We start from the raw sequence: 22,815 nt of genomic DNA, 5'->3' as shown, positions 1-22,815 counted from the left end.
CGCTGTGGTGGTGATGGAGGAGGAGGAGGCGATGGGGATGAGGATGGAGGAGGAGGAGACCGCGGTTATCGAGGTGATGGGGGCCGTGGGGGTGATGGGGGCCGTGGGGGTGATGGAGGAGACCAGGGCGAAGGGGAAGACGGCGGGGGCGGCGGGGGCAGCCCGCGTCCCCGACCGGGACGGAGACTTCAAGTTGTACTTGAAACGTCACGACATCGCCGAGATTTACGAGGTGAGGTGGGAGGGATGAGATTCATGGGGCGAGCGGGAAGGTGACGCAAAAGTGGTGGCGTGGTGAGATGGGCGAGGGTCGTGAGGTTAGAGAGGTGGAGAGAAGTGACGTGAAGTATTAAGAGCGTTGGGATGGTTATTTATGTTGAACTTCTTTCGCGCCGTACGTTGCCCACCATGCTAATCATAGGTGCGGGGGAAGTACAACTAAACACAGCAGTTCTTAAGGACTGAGTTTTCAATCTAAATGTAAAAGTGCATCGCTTCAGTGGCTTCCGAATATCGGAAGAGCGTTCCAGACGGCCGCAGAAGCGCATCTGAGTGAACAACGTGACGGCAAACCCCTTCATAACGACCCCCTCGGTGCACTCCTCACACCTCACAGATATCACAGCAACCACCTTACCTCACCCCTCTCGCACACACTCCCCTCTCTCATCCCTGACCACTCTTACAATCCACCCCTTTTAATTAATTTCCCCTCTCACCAATCTCACCACATCCCTCACCACTCACTCCCTTCACACCTCTCCTCCCAACTTTGACCCCGTTACCTCTCATTCCCCGTACACCAAATCCCGAGCCACTCGCATTGAAAAGCCATCGCACCTCTCACCACTTTGACCTCGCAGCCCTCAACCTCTCACCCGTCTCGATCCCCTCGCCTCGTCCCTCTCACACTCATCACCCCCTGAACGCAGTGACGGATTATCCTGGGAGCAAAAGTAGCTACATAAGCTACGGGCCCCGAACTTTAAAGGGCCCCGCGATAAATGCTTTCAGACGATCAATTCCGGTTCAGTGATTCTGCACTTGCTCTATTACTATAGTACTACACCGCCTTCAGCTTTTACGAACGACTGGTTGTTTAAGGTTAGCGATTTGTATTATCTGGCTGTATAACAAATGAAAAAATACAATTACTTTACTATGCAAGTAAAAAATTTGTGTTTTAATATTTGTGGTGTTTTCTTTTTAGGGCCTCTTTATAACATGTACTACAGGCCCCGCACGAGCTTAATCCGGCACTGCCTCAACGTCTCACCCCTGACTCATTCGGCTTCACGTCTCCTCTCGCACCTCTGCCCACTCACCTGTCACCTCGCTCCTCTTACCTCAACCCTCTCACCCCTCTGTTGTCTTTCCCCCCGCACCTCCGATTCGCACGGTTGGCTACGTACGGTGCGAAATAAGTCCAACATACATACAACATACATACATCCCCTCTGGTGTCATTGAATGCGCTGGAATTTTTACAAGACCCCCCTCGACATCACTGCACTGTGTCTGGTGTACATCTTGAGAGGCAACTTTTTTTTCCGATGGAAAATGTAACAGTGAAAATTGCTTTTACAAATAGATAGCCAAAGAGCGCATGTTCCGGGCACATGTTTTGAAAATCATTACAGCACTTGTGATAAAGTACTGCAGTTCATTCAGACTGGCTGCATTTCTGCACTCAATGCAAATAATCAACGGTCATTTGTGAGTCCATTGCTGGATGAAGGCGTCTGTCATGGGGATTGTTGCCATACTTCACCACGCTGGTCAGTGTGGGTTGATGAAGGAGCTGGTTAGGACCGGTTCGTATATCACTCGCCGCTGATTGTAACCGTGGCCCGGGAATAGGATCAGATTCTCATGCAGTGACCATAACCACAGCGTCGCCCCCACTAATCTTCAACGCAGACACAGTCTCTAATTTCCTGAGCATATAATTACAGCTTCTTGTAGGCACAAAAGTCCATGGGGTCCTTTGGAATGGCACATATATACAAGCCGGGGTGAGTGGGGTGAATGCTCAAGAGAACGTTCAATGTCAACTGCATAACATGCCAGGGCGTTTCAATGAGTACATGTACAACTCTTTTATCTGTCCACCGCGATTATTTGACCAAAGGTTACCACACTAGTCAGTGTGGGTTGCTGAAGGCAGGGAGCATAGAAGTACGGTACAATGGTTTATGTGCGACACTGCCATCTGCTGCCCACGACGTATGGCCCCCGGCAGCCTGAATCACATGTTATGAATTGCAGTCGCCCCATCCAGGGTCAACTTTGCTTATCTTCCGAGATCTTATGAGATTTGGCACTTTGAAAGTGATTTAATCTTAGATGTTTCAATGAGTAAAGAGACAAACATTACCTTTCAAATATTAGCATCAATATGGCAAACATACTACAGTACATATCGCTCCACGTAGTTCCCCTCGACTAAAATACCCCACCCCGAGTAGCCCACAAGCGCCTTCCTGGCTAACCCTGAAGCCATGACTTCACCACTGCTTCCACAACTTCGTTTCTATTGAATCGCTTTCCACGAAAAGCTTTCAGGAGTGCGCACAGATGGAAATCTGCGGGGACTATGTCTGAACCGCGTGCCAGATGTTACAAGACATTCCATCCAAGCTTTGCTGAAAATTCCTTGCACGTGCAGTTTTTGGCAATGCATCATCGTGCTTTAACACCGCATCCTTTCTCAAGAGGCGAACGGTGTTTTAGACGAATCTCAGGCTTCGCCGTTAGCCAGAGTTGAACCATCAGTCGGTCTACCACTTAGCCGTCATCACACACGTGCTCCTGTCTGGATTGCAGCCATTCCATCCATCTATAAATGTTTCCACGATCCATACACATCTGGGTCGTATTGCAATTTATTTTTGAAATAGCTGGGATGGAGCGCCCATATTCTTCCTCACTGTACTTGATATAATTCAACTTGTGGCAGTTCATTGATGAGCCAGCACTCACTGATTCCCTCCGTTCACTCGCTCACTGACAAGTCAGTCGTCTCTTATCTTATCGCTCCTGCCATGGTTACTGTTTCCGTAAATTTCACCCATTGATCTTTCAACCATGTTGAGGTCTCGGTCTACCAGACTTACCATCTCATCTACACTGTTCAACCAACCACACTGGCGGCCACACCACTTCTCTTTCCACTTTCATCCAACGGACTGTTATACTCTGGAACTCCCCAACACGATCTCTTTTCTTAAATTCTTAGAACCTTGCTCAATTAAAACAAACTAAATAATAATTGGCCATTACAACTTCAATATTGCTGTTTGTTGCTGGGCGTTTCATGCCATTGTGTCTGTGCTCAGCAACCGTGATAAAATAACAACAGGTAAAAGGATAAAAACAAACAACAGCCCTTCTAATGTGCAGTTGTGCAAGGGTGCTGCCATCTCTAATCATGTGAGGCGTTTGTCCTTGAGACAAAACCTGAAGAGAGAACAAAAACGTTGCACATCAGTGCCAGGGCCATGCCCAATCAACGACGCTGTATTTAGCGAGATTTCCCTGACATGGTTTACACAATTCTTACAAGTTTATTTGCTTGGCGTAAATCCAGCAACCACGTCTGGTAATGGAGGATACACATAAAATGCCCCAAGAACTGGGCTGTGCAGAGAATTGGACTAAAACTGTTGGAATGTGAGTTATGTGTAAACTGTCCTGTTTGTACAACGGTTTGCCAATGTTTATTATTTATCCACTTGGATTTGTGTCTGTGGATACTTCCCTCTTGGGCACAGCTGTACACTGTGTACATGGTACATACACAGCCATTTTGCCAATCCACTGCGGGCTGAGGTCCTCCCCGCGTCATGCAGGTCGAGGGGGTTATTTGACCATACTAGACCACTCTGGTCAGTGCGGGTTGGTGAAGGTGAGGGCATAGACATTGGGTCACAGGATAAAACAATAATGGAATTGGCTACATTGCTACTTGCTGATATTTTAGCCCCGGCAGAAACCTACATCTGTTTAATGCATGATGGTCTTCCCATACGAACGCTATCCAGGCTTAAACTTGCTTAGATGTCGAAATCTGTTAAGTTCGGGCATATCCCAAGCGATTTGGTCACAGTTGTACATATTTCATTTTTATTCGAGTGCCCTGTTGTGTGTGTGTTACATCTGCACAGGCGTTGCTGACCGCACTTTGCGTGCTCTGCCCTGAAAATCCCCTGGAATTTCTCTTAAACAAAATGAGAGAAATACAAGAATTTGGGCTACACACCTTGGATTGGTAAGAAAAGTATTTCGTTTAAGGCACACATGGCAGTTCTTAGCTTGTTTGATACAGTACGCATATCAACAGGTATAACATACGTTGTACAAGATGAAATAATAAATACAAGTTTTGGCAAAACGCAATACAATATACAAACAAATAAAGGACTGCGCTGACAGTAGTTTTACTACATTTGTCATGAACACTGCCTCGACAGGTATTGTATTAACTCTTGACTTAAAGCTTTCGTGACTGCAGGAATTCATATTCTTTGGGTCTTTCGGTAAAGTCACGTAGATAGGTTCAAAGAAAATAACAAAAAATAACATCATCAGGATGACGAATGCTTGTGTTGCGATCGAAACGTCGTAGTTTTTTTGTTATTTTCTTTGAACTTATCTACGTGACTTTACCGAAAGACCCAAAGAATAGGTAGTGTATTATGACCTATACATTATGGTAAGTCCTCGCTTAACGTGTGTTCACACAATGCATTTTCGCTGAAGCGGAATTCTGCTATTTGGGAACACTTTTCACATAACGCGGAACAAGCACCGTTATAACGCAGCTTCTGAGCGGTTGACAGGAAACTTCTTTCTTGAGCTGCGCGGCTGAGTGGAATGACAGAGTACGTGGAATGATAAGAGTACGTGGTAACGTACCCTCGTCTCAGTGCTTTGTCCCACCACGGGGTGACTGAAAGGCTGATTTCATGGTGCGAATGTGATTCAGTCGTAGTAATCCGCCGCTTAACATGGCTTTTGCTTCACGCGGAACTTTTTCAGGAACGCATCTACCACGTTAAACGAGGAATTACTGTAGAGTCCATTGGTGCTCAGAGAGCGACTTTGTCGATTGCCTGGAAGCTGCCCCACCACTGCTGTCACCACCCACCACCTCTTGCTGCACACACACAAAATACAAAGATCCCGCGTAGAGCCTTCAAATACTGTTGGGGCAAGTGCTGTTAGTGAGTAGCACCTATGAAGGCCGGAACGGCACACGAGGGGGTGGGTGACCAGCAAGCACCACGCCCGACCTCTTGCTGTACACACACACACATACTCGACAACCACCACCAAACCAGCCCTGACCCTGAAGGCATGGAGTCGACACGAAAAGGGGTGGGGCTAGTCGGGAACGGGGTGGGGCTAGTCGGGAATGGGGTGGGGCTAGTCGGTAATGGGGTGGGGCTAGTCGGGAATGGGGTGAGGCTAGTCGGGAATGGGGTGGGGCTAGTCGGGAATGGGGTGGGGCTAGTCGGGAAAGGGGTGGGGCTAGTCGGGAATGGGGTGGGGCTAGTAGGTAATGGGGTGGGGCTAGTCGGGGATGGGGTGAGGCTCGTCGGGAATGGGGTGGGGCCTAAGGCGTAAGGGGGCGGGGTATAAAGAGGAAGGGGCAGGGCCTGCAGGAAGTTGAATTTCAACGAATCGAAGCATGGCGAAGAAGCTTTCAATGAATATAAACATTCAACGAATCGAAGCAATCAAATCGGCGTGTGCAGCGTGCAGTACCGGTTAGGGTGCCGCAGATTCGGCCACACACAAACCAGTCGATATGTCCAGCTATTTAGTCAATCCGCCACTCGATAAAGGCCTCGCCACACCTGGTCGTGGATGGAGGTCTTTGGATCTTGCGTTCTACTTCCCCACGCTGGTCAGTGCGAGCGGGGAGGCGTGGACGTGGGAGCATAGAATACAGTACAATAATGGGGTTTGCCGCATCCTCCTCTGCTACCCAACACGCAGCCCCGCTAGCGTTTTCCAGGCTCAAAAAAGCGCCTGCTTAGCTTCCGAGGTCGGGTGTATTCTGGGTGATTTGGTTCCTATCACTGCCTGAACCAATGTTCCTGCACGGTTACATATAACCTACCGTCGATGTTATAAATGCATGACGATTGTACTTAACAGTAGTTGTGTTGCCTTTGTGCCCCACGATGCACCCGCGTGCTAGGGAGATGTTCATTGACGAGAGTCTGAGGCCGAAGCTGAAGAGGGTGACCGCTGGATACATGACGTTCATATTCAGGTTCGACGACGACGCGGTAAGTAGACTTTGTTCACTCGCCGTCCTGCGATAAAAACAAAACTAATCAAAGGTCACTTTCCCGTGAACACTTTCCAAGTGCTGTGGTTTGTTTCTGGCTGAAAAAATACCAAGATGATGCTTGCAATCTAGTCAGCCTAATGGTTGTGTTTGTTGCTTGTTACAGCCTGCTCCCCACCAGTTTGAGAAGGCATACTCCTTCCTGCGCAGGAAACTACAACGGGAATATTTCATGTAAGTAGCCGTGAATTTATCGGAGCCAGAATATGTATTTATGCTGGAGGAATCCGATGAGCTGTAAATATATTTTTTCACAGATCACAAAGTCGGGGCGGGTAAGATCGTTACAACAACAACAAACAACATGAAATACAATAGGAGTTCAAAATAGAAAAAAAATTCGCACAAATCCAACTAAAACCTCTCCACCGTAACGGGCAAAACCCACTGAGGTATTAAGTTAGTTTTCAAAAGCGACCTGGCCGCAAATGATAGCTCAACAAAGTGGATTATCATTTGGACATTTATAGCAGCAAAATAATCTAAATAGTCTAAACGCGTGTTTAAAATAAAATTATTCTAGCGGCTGTTTTTATCTCCCACTGCATGCACACCACTTGCATGTGCTTCGTCATAAGTCTACCTTCACAAACGATGAGAGAGAGAGAGCCCTTTTGTTTGAAAGCGAGTGAAATTTGTATCTTTCTAAAGGGAGACCTTACCATTGTGTGTACATCCTGAGTGTGTACACTCCATACGTAACGATGCACCGTCGATTGCAATATGTTATTATGCTCAGGATACGTGCAAATCTATTCTAAATCAATCTGCAATTCGATAGCTATTTCTACATTACAAATGTAATACAGGATCAATGGACGAAATTAAATCACAATTTGAGATACATTTAATAATAAGGTACAGTTTAAAAACTGATTGAATTCATGTTGTCCGAGCAGTGAATCGAATCCTCCAATTAAGATTAAATAGGAAGGAATCGTTTTCCACAAAGCAGATGCAATGTAGGAACCACGTGTGAGGAGCATCTGGGGGAAATCAAAAGATCCCAAATTGAGTATTGAAATACGACAAAAAATTTAAGCGCATCCGAGGTTACAAAAGTTTACTATTCGGGTTAGTGAATGCCATAAACGAAGTGGTTATTTATTTTCAAACGCCTTGATGGACAAATCTATAACAGATATATCTCCTTAATGGCAGTGGCAGGCAGCCACGAAGCCAGCCATATTATAAAGAGTTAACAGTGATGCACAGAATGGTTTTCATCAGGAGTAAAGTGTGAAACTGAATGGGAAACCAAGTCCACACGGTGATCTGCTTCTACACAATGTTATAATGAATAATTGTTATCAAAGTCAAGGCAACACGTCTCATATGAGACCTAACTCTTAACTCGGCTATACACGTGGATTAGCTCTTGTAATAAAATAAAAGTGTGTAAAATATGTCAACTGTTTACAGACATTTAGTAATGAATGAACAAACCCCTCTTCTCCATATGGGCACATAAGTGCCGTGAAGCACTTCACTTTAGCTTCGTGACACCATTTACATCCCCACTAAGCAAACACACTCAGGCTACACAGTATGAAGCACTTCATCAAGGGTCTTCAGGGGTTCTTTGAGGTCAGGATGGATCAGAGGGAGGCAGCCACAGGCTTTGGGCTTATGTTTGAGTCTGCCTGTTTTAAACCTCCTGTCAAATTCTCACTCTGCTGCCCTTCACGTGCTCTCTGCTCCAGTAAACCAAGGCCTTCTTTTGAGGCCCCTTGTCAACTTTCACCCAGTCTGGGGCGGGGGGGGGGGGTCGCTCCATTTCTTCTGCACACACTCAGTGAGTTGCGTGCTGGGCTTAATTTCTCACTTGATATTTTCCAGAACGCTGCTAGGCTCGCTTGAAGTAGGCATTATTGGAAAGCACTACCGCTAAACGTCACGGTAAACGATCCTATATTATCGTACCCTATATGACTATAATCCTACGAGCAGGTTTATAATTTTTTCGCTGCGTGGACTCACCATTGCTGCCAGTGTAGATTCAGTACCATGAGAACAGAGTAAGGTGAGATGGATGTGTGCGCGCCAAAATTATTCCCAGAGCATCATTGTGGACTATTCTGGCTGAAAAGAAGCACTGGTTGTTTGAGATGACAGACGGTGGGCCATGTACGGGGCCCGGCGGCGCGCCCGCAGGGAGCAGCTTACGCGGGCCCTGCATCGAGCATGCGACCATTACATGCGGAAAACGTTGGGTGCTGCCCTTCTCAGCTGGTCTCAGTGGCTACACGCACGCCAGGAGCGCATGGCCGGTGAGGTTCCATGTTCCTTTACGTTTATGTGTGATAGAGGGCGGCTGGGTGGCTTGGAGGTCAGAGTGTTGAGCTGGCACCGTTGAGGTCCGAGGTTTTAATCCAGGCAGCTGCCCAGTATCCACTTGACGGCATCTCACTTGTATCTCTGTGATATCTGCTCCCTCGAGCCGTTCTTTCACCACTTTGCAATAGATTTGAATGAATATTTTGTCGTGACACCAATGTCACAATCTGGATATAATTGGGGGCGAGTTGTGATGTGCATCTCTGCTGTGTGGCTTGTGATCCTACTATGGACTATGTGTGCATACTGTGATGTTTTTTCTGTGTGGTATGTGTTTGCTTGCTGTATGCTTGCTGTATGCTTGCTGTATGCTGCACACTAACAGGAGCTGCTCTTCGGATTCAACGGGTATACCAGCAACTTCTCTGCAGTCTGGTCCTCAAAGCCTGGCACACTGTTGCCTTGGATGCTCGCAAAACCAAGGAATACTTTGAGGTCTTCAATTTAGCCCATTTGCAATCACACTAAAATTACATAAACATGTTGATTGTCCTGAGCTCATGAACTGATTGTTGATTGTGAGTTGAGTGCAGCGGCTGGAAAGGGGTGATCTGGAGGAGGACAACGACAGCTACTTGGTTCCACCACCTAACACCGCTGACCAAGTCTCCCAGCTCCCTCCTCGGGCAGCTCTGAAGGTTGAGTTTTGTGTCTGAGCATGCGTTTGCAAGACACAGGTTGGGCAGAGATGAGCTACAATGAACCAACTTAGGCTGATTAACATTTGTATTTGAGAAACAGCGACTTATGGCTCACCAGAAAGGTTTTCTTGTGGTGTTAATGTAAAGGGACCAGTTGGCCGGTTGCATGAAATGCTTTAAATGAAAATGACCCTTGTAATAAAATTATTTATTGAGTAAATTATGATTTAGATAAGAGATTCACATGTTAACGAAATGGGCAAAATGCATTTTCTTAGTAATTTCCCATTGATGCTCATGTTTTGAAACAAACATTGAATGAAAAGAACATTTCCCAACATGTTAATCGAGTCCAATATTAAACTCTGTTTGGATTTATATCGTATCTAAATGCAACCACATCCGAAGGATGCTGTGACTAATCGGTCGCCATGGTTATTTAATAACAATAAGTAGCTGATAAGAAAAAAAGTCTTGAGCCTGGTTTTAAACAGGCAGGGAATCGAGAGCATGGATGACTGCGGAGAGGGATTTTTCTAGGCTGTGAGGAGGATGAGATGAACCAATCTGTTCAAATACAAATTGATATTTTTTTACACGTTTTGTGCAGCTAATGATGAGAAAACACGTCTACAATCATGATCATAAAATATACTTAAGGGATATTATTTGTTTGCTTCCTTTGCAGATTTTCAGCTACTTGGACATAATGAACCTAGTGAAATGTGCCGGTGTATGCCGCTCCTGGAAGGTCATTTCCCAAGCCAGCATCCTGTGGAGCCGGGTAACTTGTAGCACCCACCTGGGGCATGCCGGCTGCTGTGTTGTCTAGTGCTACCTGCAGTGTTAACTTTCCAATTGTACCCATGGAGTGCGATATTCAGGCTGTGATGCCATACTTGACTACATGTTTCAGATAAATCTTCTGCTTTTCATCATCGGCAGCCATCATCTATTCACTGCTGGATGAATGTGAACCCAAGCTGGTGCTATTTCTTGCGGCGATCTCGCAATACGAAAATCCATTCGATTCTATGACTTGTTTCATCACTCCATATGCGTGGTAGACATTCTCTGTGATGCGTTTCCTGCTTGGCCTGCCTCTTTTTCATGAGTCTCAACCACCGTTCATCGTTCCTTCTCACGACGTGTCTTGCCCAAGCCCACTTTTCTTCACAGTCGTTATGATGGCTTTAACTTGTGTATGCGCTCTAATCCACGTGTTATTCTTCCCGTCTCTCAGCGCAACTCCAAGCATGCACCTCTCCATGCCTTTTGTGCTTTATATTACATCTAACGCTCTGTCCTGACTGTGCTACACTGTTCAATGCTGTGTGCCCTGTTACGAGCGCCGTGCTGCGTCGGGGTGTTGCGTGCAGATGGATTTGTTCCCAGCACGAGGCCGCATCGATGACAATGTTGTCTCTCGCCTCTTGCGCCGTTGTCGTCCGTTCCTGCTGCACCTCAGCCTCAGGGGCTGCACCACAATTGGGCCACCTGCCTTCCGTGCCGTCAGTAAGCACCGCACTAACCACCCAGCATATATTGCTTAGGAAATGTGATATGATGATGTGAGGATTATCATTCTTTATTCCCATTCTGATTCTTGGTGTTTTTCACACTCGTGTGGGGCCTGCCTTCCTGAGTCTGTTTCTCCATTCCCTCATTGCTCTGAGCCATCTGCAAGTCCACTCCACAGTCACATTTTGGTTCATCACTTTCAACCATCTCTTTCTAGGCCTGTCTCTCGGTCTCCACGCAGGTGCTTCCATGTTCATCATCTTCTTCTCACGTGGTTTTCCTCTGTTGATGACATCCTAGCCATCCGAGTCAACTCTGTCAGCTTGTCTGAGATGGCTACCACTGTTAGCTTCTTCATCAATTAATTTAGTCCCCGGGCAGTATCGATTCTTACACTGGTGATAAGTGCACCGAATCATGTGTCACAGTCGGTGTTTTTCAATTCGCGTGTGTTGTATGTTATATGTTCACGGGAATACTGCACACATTGGTGACTGCAACATTCATGATAATGCTAAAACACGAATCCGTTCTTAAATCGAATCACGACCCCCTAAATCGTTCCAATGAATTGATTGGCCAGGTGGGTAAAATATCACACTGTGCTATTAATGTCAAATAAATATTTACTTTACTTGAACTAGGCTGTATGACAGTACATTACAGCCTCATCGTCAGTGCTTCAAAATGAGGTGAGATTCCATTGAGACGAATCTCTTTTTTTTTCAAGGAAGACTTGGGAGAAACTTGGGGAAATGTATCAATGAAATATCCAAAATAAAACCAAATAGGGGGGAAAACGGACAATTTGACTCGTACAATAAATATTAAACTCGGGTGCAGTTTTGAAGAGCATATTAACTTTTGAATTGGCAGGATAAAAGAATGCGAGTTTCGGGTAATATACTTACAGACTAGAGCAGTATACACCATGCCAAGACAAGCCAATAATTGCTACAATAAAGAGGAGTAGCAGTAGTAAAATGTAATACCCAGAAGACCACTCCGCTCTATATCCCCATGCCACCGACGCGGAGCCAGCACACCACTCGATTTGGAGCACGGTCGCAATTTACTGTGCTCGGTCGGTGTTAGCTCTCGAGGGCGCTACGGGTTTCTTTTCTCATTCCTCTTGCTCTATGCCCCCCCCCCCCCCGTGCCTTTCCCGTTCCGTTGTAATGTGCACTGATGCCTACTTTAGTGAGGGCGATATTGGCTCGTCAACTAAAGATTGATTGATTGTCAAACAGTGGCACTACTTGGGCACAGTCAACTCACGGTCTCTCCCAGTGCGTACTGCTGCTGGCCACGCTCACGAAGATGTGCCGCGATTATGTAATCGCTCGTGTTATCTCTCGCATCATTGTTATGAATTGTCAACTGTGATGTGTATGATTTTGCCATTGTGCGATTTTGTGCACAATCACATCAGTTAACCATCTTGTATTCCAAAGGTTTTAACCACTCATAATAACTGTAAATAATAAACATTTTGGAGGTTGTCAGGTGGCTCAGCGGTCAGTGGACTGAACCAGTACCACTGAGATTCTGGGTTTGAATACAGGAAACCATCCAAGAGAAGGCTGGGTATTCTCAATGTATATAAAAATAAAGAAGCCCATCACATTCAATTTGGGGTTTTCACTTCATTTGGCTAAATTCCAGCTCACAGAATCACACATTGTGTGTTGCACTTCTATGCAATGAACTTATCGCTTTAGCAGGGCTTGTGGGAAAGTAATCCCACTAGTGTGGAGATAATTAAAAAAAACCTTCTCAAACAGATTCTGTACTGTTTGCTTCTATGGGCCATTCTCCAATACATGGGATGATGCAATTGCTCTGCAATGTTTCAAAAGGGATGCTTCATTTCATGACCCTGCTGGCACAATTGGAGTAAAAGCGGGAAACGTCCAAAGATTATTCTCGTGTCTCAACAGGCAAAGCACCTTAACAATCCATTCAGTACGTCGTCAAGTTAAAATGACAAACACAAGGTGTCCATAACCAATGGATTCATTTATTTTAATACAAAAGTTGTACGTAAGACAGAAATAGTTATGACGGTTTAGACATCTAACAGCGAGTGAACACAATATAACTACCTAACACAGGCCGTACTGCTTAACACTACGCTATGGAATAAAAGCGGCAATTCGTAAAGTTTATTTTCAACTCGACTTTTGTCCATCCAAGGACGGGTGTATTTCAGTAAATCTGAAACTTGCAAGCGAAAAGCAGACTGCGACGTGATATTCATTGCATGATTTCGTGTGCAATTTGTAAGGCCGCGGTGACAGACTTATTTCGTGTAAAGTTTATAATCCCTTGTTCATGATGACGTCCTTTTTACTTCGATGTCTCAACAGCGTGACGGAGATCGTGTGACGTGAGGGTTCTACCTTTGTAGTGAGGGCTGTAAGTTGACGCTGAGGAGGGGGGAGGAGGCGCCTCACCCCTCCATGTGGAGTGACGTCACCCGCTAATTCTTATTAATGGGGGGGTTCCATTTGGAAGACGCCACCTCTTAATGAGGGGGGCTGTTCGATGTGGAGTGACGTCACCTGTGTTATGATTATTAATGAGGGGGGCTGGCTGACGTGGAGTGACGTCACACGTGGGACACACAGACATTATTGGCAAAACTTGTTCAGACTAAGCCAGGAACAAAGTTAAGTATGTATTTTACACCCCGACACGAGCATTTTTATTGCATAAAAAACTGAAATCCCACTTTTAATAAATTTTCGACTGGGACACATTTGCGGAGTTAAAACCATAATCGTTTTTAGCGGTCAACCAATAATTTATTATCCACAGAATACAAACATAAGTATTGTAGAAACATGAGTTTTTAATAATTGTGACCAACTGAATAACCCCAACATTTTATTTGAAAACTAACTGCCAAATACAATGATCATCCTATTGGGAAAAGAAACGTGTGGTTTGGTGCTTGTGACAGAGAGTGTCTGCACAGCAATTATCCTTTTGCACTAATATTTTTCCAGTGCCAAATTTGACATTGGTGTTGCTTTGAAGAGTAAAATTACATTTGTAAATAATTTAAAAGATGTTTGTCTCACTTTGGTAATGAAATCACTGTGAGGATTCTAATTGGTATTTACAAATAGTGATGGGCAGTTGCATAAAATACCCCGAGTTAAATTTTCTTTGAGATAGTTTTTTAAGCTAATATAAGTTAATGAGATCAAATAAATCATGTAACTTTCCTAACTAAGGTTAGTGTCAGAGCACAGTGCATTTTTCCGTTCGGGGGGGTATAGGGTAGTGTTGGGACTGGCCGATATGATATAAAAGATATTTGCATTAAACCAGTTTGGTGGGTAGATTCTATTTCAATGTAATATTGTTAAAACTTAGGGTTATGCTACTAAGGCATTTAAACGTCATGCCACTTCTGCCGGCTCTGTAAGATTGCAAGCTTCATTATAAAAGGCGCCATTAAGGACGTAGAATTTGTAGCTTTAAGTGTCGTGGAGCGCTGCTGGCAGACCAAACCAGGCGTTGAGTCACACCATTACATATCCATACCTGCCGAGACCCACGCCCAAACCCAACACATCACTCACGGTGACACGCGTGGTCGCCAGTAAAACAAAACATCCTCTTGGCCCGCATGTTTTGACACGGCATTAAGGGACAAGCCAACGGTCGTGATTTACGGCACGTTCATGCGAGGCATCCTGGGCACAAGCTGAGGTTTTTTTGTCGCTGCACACTAGAAGATTAAAAGAGTGGGACGTTACGGAAGGGAGACGCCGATGCTGCCGGTGCTGATACCAACGCTTTCATCTATGCTGTTGTTTCTAATATCCCACTGGTTCTCAATTGAGGAGGAGTTTGCTTGGTTTAACCCGCCTCTCGTGTTTGATCTGGCGGAGCAGTCGCTGTAGTAACGGCGCATGTAATTAGCCAGAGTCCAGCCCTTGAACTCTGACGGCTGGGTGCACACAGGCTCCCCGTACCTCACCCCCATGTGGTAGCTGAACCAGTAGACCATATAGTGGATGTCGAAGTCACACCGCCAGGGGTTGTCCTCGATCAGCAGGGACTGGAGGTGGTACATGTCCTTGAGAGTCCCAAACTCGAGGCTGGACAGGCGATTGTTGCGCAGGTCCACGTGCTCCAAAACGTGCAGCCCTGCAAGGGCGTCTGCATAGCAGTGGCGACACTTCAGTAATACAGTACACTCGTCTCATGGGATGAGAGCAATACATCTCTCATTCAGGTGCTTGTTTGTGTGTTTGTGGGAAGTTATTGCGTCGTGTTGGGCGCACTGCACTATGAACCCAACTGTCTGAGTTCGATTCGTGGCCACAGCCAACATCTCGGTGGCAAGTATCGGAACCGGTCCTGGGCCTCTTTTAGGTCTACTCAGCTTTAAATCAGTACCTGGTGCAATGTGTACACGTCACCACTGGGAAGACGGAGGCAGCCGGAATGGTGATGGGCCTCGTGTGCCCTTTTAGCCTTAATAGGTACTCGCTAAAAGCACTCGCCCTAACAGCATATTAAGGCTATACAGGGATCTTCTTTCTTTCCACATTTGTAAACACAGAAATGTTACACACCAGTGGCAAACAGACTTGAACATTATCAGCTACAATTTCGGTATTTACATGAACAGCTCTTGTCAATCCACTACTGAATTAAGGCTTCCCTTATTCCGTGTCCATTGTGTGGGTTGTTTGACCAGACCTCAACACGCTGGTCAGTTCAGGTTGATGAAGGGAGGCACCCAGGATTGGTTTAGATATCACTCGCCATTGATGTTAGCCAAGGCCAAGAATCAAACTCAAGTGACCCAGTTCATAGTCCAGTGTGTTTGCCACGCATGTGTATGTCGTGTGGGCGGAGGTGGGCCCGGCAAGGTGTGTGGCGCTCTACTTCCTTACCAGGGTGGATGTAGTCCAGGCTGTTGTTCCGCAGACTAAGGAAGCGAAGATGCCTGAATGACTGCAGTTTGCCGGCCAGCAGGCTGTGAATCTGGTTAGAGGACATGTCCAGGCTGGTTATGTCCAGCGGGAGCTTCTTCGGAATCATGAGGAGTCCTGCCAAGCAAAGCAGAAGTACACTTAATGGATTGGTCAGATATTACCTATGCCTACAGACTACATGTACGTTATGCCTAGATGTATAACAGAAAAGGATTCTCAGGTTTACAAAAAAGTTCATGGCATATGTTTAAAGTTTAAATATACATTTTGTTGAAAATGGTAAATATTCGTGTCTTCTGCCGTAAATCTTAGAAATATTTATTAGCGATTCCCAATAATTGCCGTTAATGCTCTTTTAAATGCAACCCAACTAAGGTTGAATTCATTAGTTAGTTTGGTCCATTTGCTTTTCTGTAACAGATTAGCACGTGACTGAAACTTTAGCACACACTTGTGTTGCTATGAGGAATTTGCCTGTGAGAATACTGGCCGAATTGATTAAAATGTTGCCCAAAATGTGGAGACAAAACCAGCGCTAAAAGTGTTCGCCGTACCAAAGTGAAGCGGAAGTGTGAGCCTCTCGCTCGCCTCCCATTGACAACGTTACAGTACGCCTTAAGTCGCGTTGCGTACATGTAACGCGCCATGTGACATTATCGAGTGCGACTCGGAGTGGAATATTATAGCTAAGAATATACTATCCAGGACAAACGAACGTGGGACGTCGTTACAGAATTCGCAGGATTGTCTTGTTATTCTGATTCACGTGTGTAATATTTAACCGAAAAGAACCTTGCAACACAATGGCACTGTTGTGAATCAATCTAAGGATTTACCTTTGCCGTGGCAATTGACGGCGTGCGTTGGGAAGTTGGTGACGACGCATTTGCCAATCGTGGTTACTTGAGGAGTGAGGTCTTGTACGGTCTCCTCTTTGGGGTCTGTGGTGTTCTTGCTCAGGTCTGTTTGGCTGGAGTAGGCGCCCCATGCGGCCGCGGGGCACAGCACCTGCAAGTTCACCTTCTTCAGCTTCTCTCCGGCCAGCTCGGAGGGGGAGCTACACTCGGCGTAGAGAGCCATGTGTCGGCTGCTGGGAAGCTGCAGCCAGTGCAACATTCCCTCCATCTCGCAGCTGCAGTGCCAGGGGTTCTTATAAATCCTGAGAAATTGCAGCTTCGGTAGGTGAATGAACACTTCCTCGGCGACGAGCGCCAGGCGGTTGAACTGCAGCAGCAGAGTCTGCAGAGCGTTGAGGCCTGCGAACGCGTTTGCTTGCATTTCTTGAATGACATTCCCGCTGAGGTCTAGAGATTTGAGCTCCTGAAACTTGACAAACTGGTAGTCCAGAAGCACGCTAATCTTGTTTTGTGCCATGTTTAAGTGAATGATGTTGTGGGGAATCTTCGCCGACAGGCTGGTTAGGCCCCTTCCTCTGCAATCCAGGCTCTTCTCTTCGTTGAAGTAGAATACCTCGCACTCATCCACGCTGCGGGGAAACGCCCTCTGCTCCCGGCGACAGTCCCCCGAGCATGCGCGCGTGCGGGCACCCAGGCGCTGCCTGCGTGGGTTCTTCTCCGTAGAGATGCAAGGAAGCAGAGTGATGATCACGAGCGAGAAGACGAGAAGGGCTCCGGGGCAACGGCAGCCCCACGCCCAGCGCACAGCTCCTCCTCCGCCTGGCATTGCTGCGCCACTATAACGCCAAAGTGTCACTTGCGATTTCTGTGGAGAAGCAGCGTGGGGTCTCAGATGAATGGCTAAATAACAGAGGATTAATCAAGGGGTAATTTCGGCCCATTCTACCTGGGTTGGTGACCAAGAAAATAGCAACGGTCGCCGCATTCACTACAAGCGAAACAAAATATTTAACTGAATTTCCACCAAACATTGTGACGATTCGTCATCATGAGGGGTGTGAATCATTACACACCGTATGATAGTAAAATTAGCTTGCATGTGTATGTATATTGCATCTAAGAGTGGACACAACATTACTAATGAAATGTGTTTTGTTTGTTTTGCAGGCGAGTGCAAGAACCTGCAAGATTTGAATCTCTCAGAATGCATGGGTTTGACGGTAATATCCTTCACCGAGCGGCATGCCAGGCCACTCAGGACACACTGTAATCCACTGCTGGATGAAGGTTTTGATGCCATGTCAGTCATGAAAGTTGGTTGACTGTACTTCACCGTACTGATCAGTGAAGGGAGGTAAAGGTAGGGGGAAGGAGGTGGGCCCAGGATCGGTTGATTTAAAATAATTATTACTAATGTTAGCCATGGCCAGGAATCAAACTGAGGTCACTAGGCTCATCACACACTGGGCTAACCACTGCATCACCTCTTCACAAGTGATGCTGGCCTTCCTTAAATGAGCACGAGACAAGTTTTGTTCAGTTCTGAAACAAAAAAGGAGATGTGTGGCTTTTGTACAGTGCCTGAAGACATTTATTGGTGGTAATTTACAGAATCGTTTTTATGGCTTTAATATCAGGACGCTTAAACTCTATCCAGATGAACAACGTGGAGCCCGGCCAATCTTCAGATTACCATCTCTTACTGCTGCTCGTGCTTGCAGGCATTTGTTGTAGCTATGTGAAACCCAGCACATGGTGACATCCATGCAGTGCAGTAGACCACCGTGATAATGACCGCTGTAGCGACTCCCAAACATCCTTCCATTCGGCTAAAATGTCACAGGTTTGCCGAATTCGACAACAAGAGACGATCCCAATCATAAAACGTACTTTGAAAAATAAGGAAGACTATATATTTAAGGAGATGTTATTCCTGCATTGTAGCCAGTGTCAGAGAATATATGTTACCTCCAAACATTGGTTCCTCTAGGAAACATTTGTTCCTCTTGGAACAAATGTTTTTGTTCCCCCTAGGAAATAATATTTGGGAATATTGATCCCCTTTATGGATATTGATCCCCTTTATGGTTATTGATCCCCTTTATGAATAATTGTACCCCCTCCTTTGTAAGTCATCCTTTACACACAAGTCCATGCAATTCTGACTGAAATTACAATTTTAAGATCACTTTTCAAAGTTTTTTGTCAAACATTCACTCGGTTTTCTGGGTGCTAACGCGATCTTAACAAATGCAGCCACCTCACCTCTGACCCCTAACCCTAGGGTACAAAGAAGTAAAAGATGTTCACTGGTTGGGAACAAATATTCGTGGCCTCGAGGGAATACTTTTCTGGACCTGGTCAGAAATGAAGAGAAAGCCAGAGTTGTTTATTTTCCAGACACTGAAAGAATGTCGACCTGAATGTATAGATAGGTAGGATGTGTTGTAAAGCCAGAAACAGAGAGCTGCCTCTGAATGTGGTGCGTTTATCACCAGTGTAAGAATCGATATCGCTCGGGAAGGAAATTAATCGATGAAGAAGGTAACAGTGGTACCCATCTCAGGCAAGCCGACAGAGTCGACTTGGATGGCTAGGACGTTATCAACAGGAGAATCACATCGCAACAAGAGAGGTGATGAACATGGAAACACCTGAGTGGAGGCCAAGAGGCAGGCCCATAAAGGGGTGGTTTGGAGTGGTGACCCAGGATATGATCGGAATATTTATCTGGGAGGAATCTTATGAGCTACCAAGCTCTTTTTCACAGATGGCCAGTAGTCACAGATGCCCATTTGAAGGACTGTGGCGTGGATGTGGTGATGGCGCAGACGACGACGAAGGAAAAGACAATGGTTAGCGCTGGCTTTTGTTTCTCAGGATCAAATGGTGGCCATCGTGGCAGAAGGATGCCGCTCCTTGCTCTACCTCAACCTGGCCTACACTAATATAGGTGACGGCTCTCTCCGCGCCCTGGCCAGGTAACTCTTCACCTCTGTACACTCCTGGCACACACGTAGTTGTATTCTGCTAGAGTACATTTTCGTCCGTGTCAGGCTGATGTATGCTGCTAACTAAGACTGTTTATTTAATTATCTTGAAAACAACAAATGAAAGTAGATGCCTAAGAATGGAGTTTTACTGAATGAGCTAGTTGTGGAAACTATTCACATATTGCAATGCAACAAATATTAGGAATAGTACACTGGAGTCAAGAAATATCTCCGCTGAGAGGTTGCTCATTCTTCAATGCTGCCCCCAGGGTCCGAAACTTCTCTCCAGCCATCCATGCTGTTCATTTTCCCTTTTCAAGTGCAGACTGAAGACCTCTTTTTTTTCGCTCTGCCTGTGACTCACTCCCTCTCTAAATTAAATATATTTGCCCTCTGTTTCTGTACAGCATCTTGAGATGCGATCGTATTTAGACGCCACTATACACATCCAAATTGTGTTGTATAAACACGGTTGTCAGAGGCATGGCTCCCACTGACAACACCAGTTTTGTGTGAAGCTGAAGTGGTTGGGCAGGTGTGCAACTACGGCTTAGTATTGTTTATAGTAATTATCATTTTATTTGATTAACTTTTGTAAATTGTAAGCGTGTTACATTGGCAAGCCACTGGAGCTGTGTACGTTTAATCTAGATTGAAAACTAATTTATCTCGTTTAGTTTGTTGTCCTTCCCCCGCACCTCTGATTAGCACGGTTCGCTACATACGCTGTAAAAGAAGTTCTACATCCATACATTTGAAACATTTAATGCAAATACAAGAAATGATCAGTATTAAAAAATCTAAAACTGTCCCCAAACATGAGGTGAAGTTGTGAGCGTTGATGAAGAGTCCCCCGTGGAGTGGGAGGGGATGTAGTCGACGTACGGGCGTGTTCTCCACGGAGCGAGACACGATGAGCCTGCAGTGTAGCCATGGAGTCAGACAAGATCTTACCACTGCTGGACAAAGGCCTCCCCATGACGTCTCCATCTCCCACGCTGCTGCGATGCCACAATCCACCCAGCTCCTGCACATGACCTGATCTCATCGCTCCATCTCTGCGTTCTTTTGGCATTTTGGGCGTGCTCCCTCCTTCGGCTGCCATTCTATCATCAGTCTCGGCCATCGGTCATCTTCCCTTCTAGAGATGTGCTGTGCCCAAGTTCACTTGCTACCCTCGACAATCAATATTCATAAAGTTTGCATTAGTTCTCTGGTCTATGTGTTCCTCTTTATGTGTCTTAGTCTAATTCCAAGGATGCATATCTCCACGCTTTTGCATACCTTTCAGCTGTTATTCCATTTTCTTTGATCAGTGCCCTTGTTTCTGAGCCATATGTCAAAGTAGGTAACAATGACTGATTACAAAGAAAACTCTGCTTTGGGCACATGTGCTGCTTTTCATAATGAAGTTCAGTTTTGTGAAAGCATTTCAGCCTGCTTGCGCTCACATCTCTGTGCCATCGCTTTGATCCTGGTCTGCCTCCAGTAATTGCCGAGGAACCACTGTCGTGTTTTACAGCTGTGTCCCTCCAACATGATTTTCTTTTGTTTAACAAACTTGTTGTGTGACTCCTTTTTTAGCTCTGAGAGCCTAACTTTGCAGCCTTATTTGTTAAGTTCCATTAGTTGATTTTTCCATGGGTTGCTGTACATACTTTGTCATCAGAAAATATATTTTGTTATCCCTTTGTGTTTATGCCTTCATTCAGCCAGTCCAATTTTCAGAAAACACGTGTTCAAGTTGAATAACTTCGGTGAAGGCATGTCACCTTTCCTACTCCCCTTCTAATATGTATCTTTGTACTTCATGTCATCTCAGCATCGCTGTTCCGTTACATTCTCTTGCGTAACTTCTCAGTATTAAAAAATATATATTTATAATTTAGGCATTGGTACATGAGAACTTGGACGACTGCATTAAGAAGTTTTCATAGCCTACAACGGCTAGGCACAATTAAAAGCAACGTTATTTAGCGGAGTAATTGAAAAAAAAATGTACTATTAAATTATATGGTGATGCTGCATTGGCAGTGGTGCACGTCATTAACACTGTGGCCTTCAATGAAGACAATAAATAATAGGTGACGTTTCGGGCATGAGACCTTCATCAGAGCACATACCTTTCAGACTGGTCAGCTGTGTGAATGGCTCACCTGCAAGAGTCCAGAAGGTGTGCTCCAGGGCGCTTGTCTTGCCACGTCCTCTCCCTGGGTTTTTTTTCGTTCCCCCCCCCCCTCCACCACCAGCACCCCGATCACTGGCCGAGGTCCACGCTCAGGAGGAGGCTGGAGACTGCGGTCTGCTCCGCGGTGCAAATGAGCTTAGAAACGAGAGACGCGGCGGTCCCATCCCCCACCCCCCCAAGCACAACACTTGTGTACAGTGCTCGCCCGCTGCTGCAGCTGCGTCAACTCCACCACGACACGGGGAAACTCATCCCAGCCAGGGCCCCACACACAAACATCTCCTGGCAAGCGTTCTAGGAACCGCGATAGTTACACGTTACACGACGTCGCCGGCATGGAAAAACCATAGCCCCCTTAAGTTTTCCTTAACGGTGCAATGAAAAAAATCACGTGAGATCGTAAACCGAACGCAAATGCGAAAACATTTCACGTTGCTGCATAGAGTTGTAAAAAAATGCTTAGAGCTACAAAAGCGGAGAGTTTGGCAGTGTTTACCTTCCTGCCCCTGTCCCCTCTCGTGGGTAGATTCTGTCTCCCGCTGCAGTACTTGAGCCTGGCCTACTGCTGCAAGTTTACAGACAAAGGGTTGCGTTACCTGGCCACTCGCACCGGCTGCCGTCGTTTGCTGTACCTCGACCTCTCCGGATGCACGCAGGTGGGGCATTTAAAATGTTTTCAATACTTGTAGCACATGGCCAGCGCCCACACTCTGAGCAAAGGCCATTTGCGGCTGCAAACCAGCTTTGGCTCGCTCGGGCTTTTACATTTACTCTCGTCCTATAAAGCTCAATGCTCTAGCCAATGAACATTCCTTTTGTCATTTAAACCACCGCCCCCCCCTCCCTCCCTCCTGCACTCCTCTCGACCGGACCGACCATGAAGTCGAGTTTTTTTGGGACGTGTGCAAAAATGTGTCATTGCTCTGAGCAGTCACAGTAATTGCTTCCAGATGTGC

At 46.0% G+C, this 22,815-nt stretch overlaps 2 protein-coding genes across 4 annotated transcripts in view; one reads left to right on the top strand and one right to left on the bottom strand.

Moving 5' to 3' along the window:
* Positions 1–27: 27 nt before the first annotated feature.
* The window catches only part of LOC133349368 (F-box and leucine-rich repeat protein 13-like), a 36,771-nt gene continuing 13,983 nt past the window's right edge, over positions 28–22,815 (top strand). For all 3 annotated transcript variants that reach the window (XM_061562733.1, XM_061562734.1, XM_061562732.1), the window contains exons 1-12: positions 28–232; positions 4,167–4,270; positions 6,209–6,299; positions 6,468–6,535; positions 8,477–8,631; positions 9,024–9,133; positions 9,232–9,336; positions 10,028–10,123; positions 10,719–10,854; positions 17,846–17,898; positions 19,559–19,659; positions 22,386–22,515. In XM_061562733.1, the coding sequence (XP_061418717.1) occupies positions 32–232; positions 4,167–4,270; positions 6,209–6,299; positions 6,468–6,535; positions 8,477–8,631; positions 9,024–9,133; positions 9,232–9,336; positions 10,028–10,123; positions 10,719–10,854; positions 17,846–17,898; positions 19,559–19,659; positions 22,386–22,515 (1,350 nt within the window). In that variant the 5' untranslated portion in view covers positions 28–31. The remainder of the gene's footprint in view (positions 233–4,166; positions 4,271–6,208; positions 6,300–6,467; positions 6,536–8,476; positions 8,632–9,023; positions 9,134–9,231; positions 9,337–10,027; positions 10,124–10,718; positions 10,855–17,845; positions 17,899–19,558; positions 19,660–22,385; positions 22,516–22,815) is intronic.
* Positions 12,868–22,658, bottom strand: LOC133349371 (leucine-rich repeat-containing protein 17-like). Its single transcript, XM_061562739.1, has 5 exons — positions 22,456–22,658; positions 21,828–21,973; positions 16,658–17,543; positions 15,780–15,935; positions 12,868–15,036 (listed from the first exon to the last, which is right to left on the bottom strand). Exons 3-5 carry the CDS (start codon positions 17,502–17,504, stop codon positions 14,627–14,629), a joined length of 1,413 nt encoding a protein of 470 aa, XP_061418723.1. The 5' UTR covers positions 17,505–17,543; positions 21,828–21,973; positions 22,456–22,658; the 3' UTR covers positions 12,868–14,626.

This window comes from Lethenteron reissneri, chromosome 30 (genome assembly GCF_015708825.2).
Source record: "Lethenteron reissneri isolate LAM-NWPU_2019-01 chromosome 30, ASM1570882v1, whole genome shotgun sequence".
In the NCBI taxonomy this organism is placed as follows: Eukaryota; Metazoa; Chordata; class Hyperoartia; order Petromyzontiformes; family Petromyzontidae; genus Lethenteron; species Lethenteron reissneri.
Note: the sequence above shows the minus strand (reverse complement) of the source record. Positions and strands in the feature narration are given on the sequence as shown.